Raw genomic sequence first — 11,977 nt, 5'->3', positions numbered from 1 at the left:
CATCATTTTTCACAGTAGTATTATTGACACTACAAAGTCCAGAGCTTGTCAGCCAATGCCACCACACTTCACCATCACTCCTGTGAAATCCCACGGCTGTTGCACCGTTGACAAGCGCTTGAAGGATCACTCTTATAGTCCCACCACCATCTCACTTGAGTGTCTTTCCATTTTTATGGTCGACATCATTCAATAACCATCTTTAGATCATTCCCTTGTTACATTCTAATCACCACCACTTTAGCTTTAGGTCATTCCATTGGTCGTCACCCTCTGGCTGCCACTGTAATGCCTGTCTCGGTAACCTGACCTTCACACTACACACCTCTCCACTCTTTACAACCTCTTCCAGATTGCACCGAGAAACCAACTTTCTTGCCACGTTCTATTCCCACCTTAAAAGTTACCCTATCCTGCCATGAAATTTGTATTATCGTCCATGTGCACTTACGCTCACTGGCGGAGCTAGTGGGGGATGGGGTGGCACGTGCCCCCCAATGATCCGATCGAAATCCCTAATTTAGATCGGATCATTGGGGTTTATTTGTAATAAATCGGCAATTTGCGACCCCCACTGTCACTGTAGCATATTATGACGTGCCAGAAACTCTGAGATGATAGGACATAAGTCTGAGTCCATAATTGGCAAAAGTAACGGAAAAGCAGTTATAAGTGACTCAGAATTGTGCGCGGTTGCATATACAGTACACGACTTCCCTGAAGGCAAACACCATCAGCAAGCGCGATGCCGATCACACAACGCGGTTCGAATTCGACCCTCGATCGATGGCTGCGCCATCGCCGCACATGCGTCGAATAAAAAGCAAGGGACAAGTCCTTACTAACAGCTATCAATTTTTTTTTTATTGCTGGAGGGGTTGCCCCCCCCCTACCTGAAAATCCTGGCTCCGCCATTGCTTACGGTCAAAAGCCAGTAGTTGCTTTCTTAAGATCCCCACATTAATGTTGTAAATCTAACATTCTTATCACCTAAAGTATATCACTAGCTCTCCGCAACATGATGGGAATGCCTCGTCAAGTCCCAAAACGCTTTCAGGAGGGCCTTTTTTGACACTCGCGTATTTTTTACACTCATTGGGAGGTAACCAGAATGCCTGGAGAACACCCACACGTTTACATGGGCACAGCACTGAAAACTCCCAACTGTGCAGATGGATTGAGTCAGAATTAACTTGTTTGCTGTATTGTCTTCAGAAGGCATCCTCAATGATCTCTGCGTGATCCACCAACCCTGCCTCCAAAGCTCTGGATTACAGACGTGATCAATAATGGCCAATACACCCGGCTTCAGTGTTTATCTGTAATTTGCCATTTATTTATATCTGTGTATTTGTGTGATTAAATTAAACATTTAAAATGGGTTCCATCGCGGGTTTAATGTTATTTGAGTCGCATCATGAGCAGGTTCGAGTTCTCGAGACAGCCCTCGGCTACTTCGATGCATCTCCTCTGATGCACGACCATCGTCTTGCGTCATCCAACAGGACCCTTATCCCATACACAACCATTTTCTCATCAAATACAAGTACCCTGATGCCATCTAATCAATAACTGTGATCTAATCCAGTATCTACTGAAATAGAATTATCATGTACTCCAAAATAACATTTTGAAAAATTATGTTACGTTATCCCATCCAATACAGGAACCTCATCCCATTTAATACTTAAAGAAACTTCTCATTTTACACATGGTCCAGAACCGTCGTCCCGTGTAGTAGAGAAATATAGTCGCATCTGACGCACAACTGTTGTATTATCCAATATATCACCCTAATATAGCAGCGGACACAGCACCCTGCAAAGGGTTGAGAGCTGCTTTTATCCAATTCAATCCAGCACCACCGACCCTCAACCAATATTACAGAAGTACACTTCTATTTCGGTACAGAAGCCTCATCTCGTACAAGGAAAGATGTCCCAACTAATCCAATTAGTAAAGAGTCTTGATCTCAACCGCTACATGGAACGTGTGCAGGGCTTCATATCTCTCGTAAGCATGTGGGTATAGTGGGGGAATATAGTAGTATTTACACCCCCCCCCCCCCCCCCCCCCATATCTAAGCCCATGACAGTTCGGGTTTAATATTTCAGCCCAGCCTCTGGGTTTTCGTGTCGCGTTGAGATTTGAACTTCCCGCCATCCCGGCCCCACGTGGCGCAAGCTTAATCCGGTGACGTCACCGCCGTGTCGACGTCACCGCGGAAGTCGCGCTCCCATTGGCCGAGGCGACGCCCTTGTGTAATCGGGCGGGCCGGCAACACAAATCGTTACAAACATTTTTTTGTCTATTTTATTTTAAAACAACAAGGATCATGTCGGCGTCGGGCGTGTACATTTTGGACCTCAAGGGAAAGGTAAAGATGAGCAACAATCGCTATTTTTTAAATGGAAAAACACGACGTAATATTGTCGGGAGGATCGCGTGAGGTTGAAGCCACGGGCTCGCCTGAATCTGGTGCCGGGATTGGGGTCCTGAGGTCGGCAGCGTTTGACAAGCCGCCCCCCCCCTCCCCCTACGGGGTCTCTGTGTCGCGTCGGTTGAGGGATGGGTTAAGAGTCCTTGGGTCTTCCCCTCTCTCGCAATCTCTCCATAATGTCGGAGACGCCGCTGACATTCCAGGCTCAAGGTTCAATCCCGGGGTCACTGCTCAAAGGAGCGTGGCACGGCGCGAGTTAGCGGCCCTCCACCAGCGGGTGGACATTCCACGTTCACATGGCGTGGTCAGTTTATCCGTGTAACGTTCCTCACGCTTGATTTGCTGACGTGCTTATGTTATCGGCCCAGAGTGATTGATGATGATGTGAACTCGGAGTCGTGCCACTGATGGCTAAAGACGCTCTCGCCTCCGTGTGTCTCGCCGCCCACCTCAACCTGCTCTTCCTGATTACATCAACAGCATTGCCCTGCCACGTTTACCACGAACTTCCAACTTGCTTATCCAACCCTGCCATTAAATCCCCAACCTTCACGTCGTGCACCTGTACTCAGAGGTCATAAAATACAAATGATTAGAAACATACGATACGTGTGCCTCCAAAGTAATCATGTTTCGTTCCGTTTTTCCTCAGTAACTTAATTAAACTGATCAAATACATTGCAGACATTCAATCACCGGAATGTCAGGAACATGTGGTTGTTGTTTTTCTTCCAAACAATCGCCATCCCTTACAATAAAATTGCTGCAACGTGGAACGAGGGCCAGAATCGTTCACGGGTAAATGGATTCATCGGCGTCACGTCGCCACATTTGCGTACAGCTCCTGTAACGGACGGGCAGTGTCGATTTCAAAATGTTTCCCAGGTAAGGAGGAGGTAATTCGGTACTTTGTTGGACCGAACACGAAAAAAATCTGCCTCTGGCAGAGTTTCTTGAGCCGAACTGCCCACTGGCCCCAAATGTCAGGTTGTACGGACTGTCACTCACAGGTCCCCATTAATATTTAGAACAATAGACTCTTTAAGTATTCAGATTGTTTTTTATGTACTGCGCGTAGTCTTTTTTTACAGTGTGAACCTGATTACTCACAATTCACAGCCGCTTCTTCCAATACTGGATGTTAGTCGAGGGGGTTGTTTGACCTTTGACCATACTTCACCTTGCTGGTCACTGAATTGGTAAATTGGGGGGGGGGGGGGGAGCAGGCTCGCGTCAGATATCACCCGCCGCTGATACTCGCCGTGGCAGGTAATCGAATTTTCGTGGATTTATTCCGATTATGTCCAATTGTTTAGTTTGTCCTTAAAGATTGTCTCGGTCCTAAATGCGTTATTTCACAATAAAGTATACTGTAATGGGCATGCAAATGTGTCGCGTTAGTAGGATGCATGTTTAAAGGGCAATATCTCAAACAGATTTAAATTTGAATGAAAGGCACCTTTTTGAAAAAAGTTTATTTAATATCTAGCAAATGTCACGTTGGCTTCGGACTGCAGTCGAAACGTCTGGATACATTTCTGAATAAATTGAACGTGCTTAATTTACGCATGTAACATTTTACAAGGAAGTAATAAAAACATTATTGAGTAAAACTAGCAGGCATTTTGAATTCCAATTTTTATACTAACCGTTTCAGGAATAGGCCTTCAAATGACAGATAGCTGAAACGTTAACTCTCATCATGTATGTATGTTGAACTTCTTTCACACTGTACACAGCACACCGTGCTAATCGGAGGTGCGGGGGGAAAGACAAACTAAACACAAAACGCATAATTTATCAGCGTTATCAGTAGCAACATCACACACAGCAGCATCAATATCATCCACCTCATCATTCCAAGTTGCCTTTACTTCTTGCCAATGGACGTCCCCGTGGATTGTGCGGTGTCATGCGCAGACCCTGATCAGCAGGAACTACAGGGGCGACGTCCCCACCAGTGCCGTCGATGCCTTCTTCTCTCTGCTCACCGAGCGCGAGGAGGAGGGCACCCTCAACCCCGTGCTGTCTCACGGTGGCGTACGCTTCATGTGGATCAAACACAACAACATCTACAGTATCCTGTATGGGTGGAGAAGGGGAAGGGGGATGAGGTGAGGGCAAGGTGGGCGGGAGGGCGTTAGAGAGGCAGGCAGAGATGTGGGGACAGAGGGTTGCACCTAAGAGGTGGCACACAAGGAGAACAATAAGGAAAACTGCAAAGTTGAGAAAGAGGAGGTGATTTGTAAAATGTTGAGGTGGTGGATTGGGAGAATGAAAGAGGAAGCGGATGAGGTTGAGTTTAAGGAGGTGGTGAACGTTTATAGGTTGAGGTGGACAACATTGAGGTAGTGAAGGACATTGACAAAGATGTGAATGTTGACGCGTTGCAGTGGTGGGTATCGAGATGAGGGATATTGAGATAGTAGACATTGAGGGGAAGGTTGAGAAATTGGTGGATATTGAGGTGGAAGTCATTGATGGATTGAAGTGGTGTAAGAGGAGGCTAAAGAATTTGAGCACAAAGTTGACAAGCTCGATGTCCATAAGAGGTTTTTTGGGTTAGATTGCGTAAATATATAAATGTGTCATTAAAACCCGCCACCACCCGACACAGCCAACTAGTAAGGGTTGTCACGTAAACAGAAAGTGGCCAATTCGTCACTAGTACAGCACACCGGTATGTTGGAGAGCCAAGCCACAACATTTACAATCTGAGTACAACGTTGCGCCAGTAATTACAACTAGCTTCATCAGGCAACAGCCAGATTTGTGGAGAAGTCTAAAAAACCTCAATTATGGATGATATTGGTCGCGAAAGCCTACGTGTTAAGCTTGATGTCCTTAACGTTTTGTAAAGTTGTGGCGACGACCAACAAGAATGCTAACGTCGCCCTCGTCTTTGCTTTCCTGTACAAGACTGTTCAGGTGAGCACCATGAACACCATCATTAACAGACTCAATATTACAACACCATTTCTGCCATCATCAACATCATTCATATTGCAACACCATCATCAATATTACAATACCATCACTATCATCAACATCAATATCACAACGTTATCACTGTTGATTCACCATTGCACATTACACACCATCAACATCGAGGACAATTTGAGAATATCTGATCACTTGTCCAGTGGTGTCCTTCCCTCATCTCCAAATTATGACATTACTATAACAACAACAATAACAGTTACTTCAATAATTGTTGTAACAACCACAGTGAAAATTGCAATTACTATAGTGACCACAGCAACCTCAACAACCACTACATCTAAACAACAAGCACTTCAACCACCATGACAACTATTACTACAATAGCTACAACCACTCCAAACACCCACAACCAATGCTGCAGCAATGACAAAATAACTACAAATATTTTAACATCTACAACCACAGTTATAGCATCTACTTCCACAATATCTTCCCATCTCTCAATGTCTCCCCACAATCCCATGTCTCCATTCTATCCTTCCCCTTTTGTGTCCCCGTGTCTCCCCATATATCCCCTTGCAGGTATTCAATGAGTACTTCAAGGAGCTTGAAGAGGAGAGCATAAGGGACAACTTTGTGATCGTCTACGAGCTTCTGGACGAGATCATGGACTTTGGATACCCCCAGACGACAGAGAGTCGCGTCCTGCAAGAGTGAGAGCCATGTGGACATACTGGGAGGAGGAGAGAGACACGGGAAGCACAAGGGAAACATGGGCAGGAGGGAGACGCAAGAATAAGGGAGGTGCAGGGGGGAAAAAGAATGGCAAGGACAAGGGAAACAGATGAGCAGCGAGACAGAGGGAGCAGAAAGGAGACACAGGAAGAAGAGAGACATCGGTGCGGTGAAGGCAGGTATTGGTAAGAGAGATACAGGAGAAGGGAGACACGGGGATGAGAAGGGAGACAAGCAGAATGGAGACATGGAAATTAGAATACACAAGAATTGAGGTGAAAGCAAGACACAAGAATGCAATCATGGGAGAAGGGAGACACCTAGAGATGCTGGGAAGCATGGGGGGAGTAAATATGGCTCGCCCACTTTAGCCTCCACCCACTGTACTTGATTGGCATACCTCTGATACCCTCCTCTGCGGCCACCCCCTCTTATCACCCAATTGGTGTAGATACATCACCCAGGAGGGGCACAAGCTGGAGGTGGGAGCACCTCGCCCCCCAGCAACCGTAACCAACGCGGTGTCGTGGCGCTCCGAGGGTATCAAGTACCGCAAGAACGAGGTTTTCCTCGACGTCATCGAGTCCGTCAACCTCCTGGTGAGCGACGCCGTGTTCCCAATATTTGCTCGTAATCGGGTTTTTACGTTATCTACCATTTTTACCCAAATATTTGTATTGTTCTGATATCAGCATGTAAATTGGTATAATTTAAATGTAACTATAAAAAATTTGTATCTCATGAACCGATAGTTTTGTGATCCAATTCACTGCAAGTTTGTGCTATTTTGAGCTAATTTCTACATCTTTGTGTTATTTCTATGTTAATTGCTGTTACACCATTTATTTATGTTTTAAATAACCACAAATTGACCCAAATTTTATCTGTTTAAAAAAAAAAGTCGGACCTTTATTAATTTTTCTATATCCAAGGGTCATATATTTTTTCATACTTTACCCACCTTTTTAAATGCATGATTATTCCTTATTTTGGGCTGATGTATTTTTTGAGTTAGCTGCTTTTTTTCTTCCTTGTTCATTAAATCAGATGTTGATGATGTTGCTCCTGCTGACTTATGAAGCTATTGCTGTTAATCATTGTGTGTATTTACAGGTGAGTGCGACAGGCTCGGTTCTGCGGAGTGAGATTGTAGGGACGGTGAAGATGAGGGTTTTCCTGTCGGGAATGCCCGAGTTGAGACTCGGACTGAACGACAAGGTCTTGTTTGAGCAGACGGGACGTGAGTTATCACATCATGGCTATCATGAACATCATCATAATCACCAGTAGTAATATCAGAATCATCAGCATATTATTATCATCAACATTAGCTGCAAAAGTATCATCATTATCAACCTCTCCGTTACTGTCACCATCATCGTCACTAGCATTATAATCAGCAACAGCAGCATAGCAATAGCATCATTGCCATCCTCACTTTAATCACAGCTGTCCCTCAACATCGATCACGTGTTCTTGTTTCACTTGTCTCCCAGTTTTCTGTGTGTCCGTGTGTCCTAATGGCTAATGTCTTCCTCTGCATCCCATGTCTCTCTTCTCTGTCCCCATGCCTCTCTTCTCTGTCCCCATGCGTCTGTGTGTCCCCCAGGAGACAAGAGTAAGGGAGTGGAGCTGGAGGATGTGAAGTTCCATCAGTGCGTGCGCCTCTCTCGCTTCGACAACGATCGAACCATCTCATTCATCCCCCCAGATGGGGAGTTTGAGCTCATGAGCTACCGTCTTTACACACATGTAAGAACTTCTGGATATGGGGACAGAGACATGGAGATACACAAGGTCACACAGGGAGTTTGGCCTGTTACACTTACACATAAGTAAGGTACAGGGGACACAGGCACACGAAGAAAAGGGAACACATGGAGGACATAGGGACATGGGGAGTTTGAGCTGCTGAACCACCATCTACACATGCACGCATAGCACACAGGAACGTGGCGGGGCACAAAGGAATCCAGAGATGCATTGGGGGACACGTGACTACTGTGACACGGAGAACACATGGTAACATGGGATACACACAGACATGAGGACTTGGGGATGCACAGGAACATGTGCAGGGGAGGGAGACCTGGAGAAAAGAAAATGATGATGCTGATGGCGGTTGTTGATATCTCCAGGTGAAGCCCCTCGTTTGGATCGAGTCGGCCATTGAGAGGCATTCGGGCAGAATTGAATACATCGTCAAGGTGAGCTTGTGTGCTCCGCCAACCTAAACACGCCAATACTGTGAACTGCATACCCGTTAATTTGTATATAAAATCAATAAATTATTAAATGTACTACCACGTGAAATGTATCATAATTAATGCTCGGTAATTGAAAATGTAGAATTTTTCTTGTCCACAATTCCATCATCTACAAGTTGATTCTTGCTGTTATCTGTAAATGTATCATTTAGAGAGCTCAGTGGCCAAACCAATAATTTAATCCAACTATATATAATCCCACCTGTTAGTACATGGCCGGTCGGAAGATTTGGTGTCAAAGGCCACCCTCTTCTTAGAGGATTAGAGGGGGTTTTATTGAATGGAAGCCCAGTGGGACCTGTGGTGGGGATGGGGGGGGGTGAGCGAAGTCGTGTTGAGTGGCTTGATGTCCCGCGCAGGCCAAGAGCCAGTTCAAGCGCAAGTCGACGGCAAGCGGTGTGGAGATTCGAGTCCCAGTCCCCGCCGACGCAGATTCCCCCAAGTTCCGCGTCTCCACGGGGACGACGGCCTGGATCCCCGAGGAGGGAGTTCTCGTGTGGACAATCAAATCCATGCCGGTGAGACAAGGTCACAGGGACGTGGGGACAGTGTGTCTGCCCGTATTTCCCTTCACTTCTCTGCTCGATTTATCCACTTGTCTTTCACCCAATCTCCTGTCGCCACCCATCTCCTTTATTTTCCCTCCTGTCTCAAGTCTTCCCCGGTCGCCCTTGTCCACATATCTCCCTTCACTTCTCTTTGTGCCCCTCTTCTCCCTGTGTCTCCCTTCTCTTCCCTGTGTATCACTTCACTTTTCCTCATGTCTCGCCGTGTCTCCGCTGTCCTCCCTGCATCTCAACTCACCTTCCCATGTCTTGTCTCCTCTCAGTGTCTTCCCTCTACTCCCCGTCATTCCCCTCTCCTCCCCATGTCTCACAGGGTGGTAAGGAGTACTTGCTAAGAGCTCACTTTGGGCTGCCGAGTGTCGGTGCAGAGGAATCTGACGGCCGGGCCCCGATCACCGTCAAGTTTGAGATCCCATACTTCACCACATCTGGCATCCAGGTGAGAGTGACACTCGATACATAATGGCACTCCTCTCATCCACAACAATACAGCAGGTGGAGGAATGTACTATGCTTAAGTAAAACTGCAGATGATGAGAGTTTCAATCCTGTTACCTGAAACAACATTCTATCCTGTCTCAAATGTGCTTGTCCCTCTCATACATACATTATTTTATGATTATAATTATTCGATTATAGCAGGACAGTAGGAGGTACCCTTTTTTAATTAGGTGTCTTCCTTATACTTGTTTCTCTCCAATGTCACCATGTCCCCTTTGTCCCTTAATTCCCTTCTTCCTCCCTGTATCTTCCACCTCCCCATGTCTCCCCGTGTTTCATCAGGTTCGTTATTTGAAGATCATGGAGAAGAGTGGATATCAGGCACTACCGTGGGTTCGGTACATCACACAGAGTGGAGGTGAGATATCTTCATAATGGGTGTGTCGGAGACCCTGTGCCATCAGCTCCATTTTCATATGTGAAAAAAATATATCAGGTCTGGTGTCACTGTGGTCAGAGGTTAGACCTGCAATCAGAATGTATGAGTTAATATCCCAGTTGGGCGTTGATTCAGCACATCATCGGCAGCATCATTAGCCGAAGCAGTATTAATCATAATCCAGGTTTTTTGGGTTCGATCGTGTAAATATATAAATGTGTCGTTAAACCCGCCACCACCTGACGCAGCCAATTAGTCAGGTTTGTCACGTAAACAGAACATGCCAATTCGTTACTAGCATAACACACCGGTGTGTTGGAGAGCCAAGCCACAATATTTACAATATGTGTACTCAGATTGTAATGTTGTGGCTTGGTACTCAGATTGAAATATTGCTAAAGCCTACGTGTTAAACTGAGCAGTAGTATTAACCTTAGCAGTAGCCGTGGCATTTTCACTGACATGATCAGCAGCCATCTGCAGAAATGGCAGAAGCGGAATTAATACCGTCAATATCAGTAATATTAGCACCATCAACATCAGCAGCGGTAGCAGTTGCATCACCATCCGCACCACCATAATCAGTCTATAGCGATTTACCCCGTTACTTTCTTGAGCAGAGAGACAACTTCACCTTGTGTCTAATTTTTTGTGTGTGTTCAGATTACCAGCTCCGCATGCAGTGATGCGAAAACAAAGGCGAGGTTCATAATGGCTGATGGGTGGTTGAACACACAACCCCAGCATTTGTTCTATTAATGCGGACAAGTGCATCCATCTACTCTAATAAGGTCATCATCAACATCTATGACCTGTCCACTGCTGCGTGAAGGCATCCCCAAGTCGTCGCCATCCTTCAATGTCTTGCGACGAAGAGATACATTGAGCTCCTGCACACCAACTGATCTCATCGTTGGGTCTCTTCGGTGGTGTTCGTCTTGGACATGTGCCTCCTTTTGCTGACATGGTTTGTCTTCTAATGATGTGTCCTGCCCAAAACCCACTTTTCTTAAGGCAATGTAATTTGTGTTTGTTTTCTTTGCACACTTTTCAGCTTTTGCTTCATTTTTGTAATATTTCATGTTTATGATCCATTTGTCAAGGCAAGTAATATGCACCGATTGAAAATGTTATTTAGGTGCATTGGTTTGTTACTTCTCATTGTAAAATTCACTCCGACCTGCTCACGCTCACCTCTTTATTTCTTCATTTCCATCCCAGACCGCCTTTAATAACTGACCTGGGTACACATACTCTGATGTCTTTTTCAGTTATTTTCCTTGAGTAAATATGTTCATTTGTTTAGTGGACACGATATAATTATGGACATGAACAGTTACATCAAACTATACAATTACATAAAGTCCATATCTTAATATAATTAAACAAGCCAACAGATTACATAAATATACGTTGTACATGTTTTTACAAAACTATATCAATTGCCATAATTATGACGCCATGTCATCAACTGACAATAATTTATAATATAAATTACCCATACCTTCATTACACATGCCTTTATCCATGCCTTTATCCATGCCTTTATCCATGCCTTTATCCATGCCTTTATCGCCTCTCGCCTTGTCTGCAACTCTTCTCTATATCCTCCCCAAATGCCTCTCCAAATGCCAGATGAGCCAGAGTGCCGCACTCGTAAACAAAAACCACATCACTCACATCCTCGGATACCCTCTACTGGTTCCCAATACAGTCCCACATCAGCTACATGCAGTCACTCGACATCTGAAAGATCGTCCTTGTCTTTGCCTCTGCCTAGTGCTTCTTATTTCATTCGACTCCCCTCCACCAACCTCGCAAGGGCTTCTGTCAAAGCCCTCGGCCTAGCTCGATGGGAGATCGCTCATTCTTTGCTCTTGTTCTCGTCACCTAGAATTCAAGTTCATGTATTAGGTATAGCCCTGTGAGCCATTCGGTTCTTGAATCGGGTGCAACCGCAACAAACAAAAAAACATCTTAAAGTGAATATGTGATTGAGTGCAAACAGAAAATCCAAGAAAGACAGCAAAATCTTGCAGAAAAAAACACCGTACACCAACGCTGTGTGCAAAAATCCCAGTGGGATGCAAGTCAAACAACAACAACCACAAGACAACTTAGATTAAGGCCATCAGTCTAACTCTGT

General features: G+C 45.2%; 1 protein-coding gene across 1 annotated transcript; it reads left to right on the top strand.

The window, feature by feature from the left end:
• The first annotated feature begins 2,227 nt into the window (after positions 1–2,227).
• Positions 2,228–11,977, top strand: LOC144740410 (AP-1 complex subunit mu-1-like). The gene is made up of 12 exons (XM_078623266.1): positions 2,228–2,377; positions 4,361–4,517; positions 5,301–5,368; positions 5,966–6,096; positions 6,570–6,717; positions 7,232–7,358; positions 7,728–7,870; positions 8,257–8,325; positions 8,745–8,903; positions 9,265–9,390; positions 9,735–9,810; positions 10,495–11,977. The coding sequence occupies exons 1-12, from the start codon at positions 2,336–2,338 to the stop codon at positions 10,515–10,517; spliced, it is 1,269 nt and encodes a 422-aa protein (XP_078479392.1). The 5' UTR covers positions 2,228–2,335; the 3' UTR covers positions 10,518–11,977.

The sequence above is a fragment of the Lampetra planeri genome, chromosome 3 (genome assembly GCF_965212315.1).
Source record: "Lampetra planeri chromosome 3, kcLamPlan1.2.h2, whole genome shotgun sequence".
NCBI classification, from domain to species: Eukaryota; Metazoa; Chordata; class Hyperoartia; order Petromyzontiformes; family Petromyzontidae; genus Lampetra; species Lampetra planeri.
Note: the sequence above shows the minus strand (reverse complement) of the source record. Positions and strands in the feature narration are given on the sequence as shown.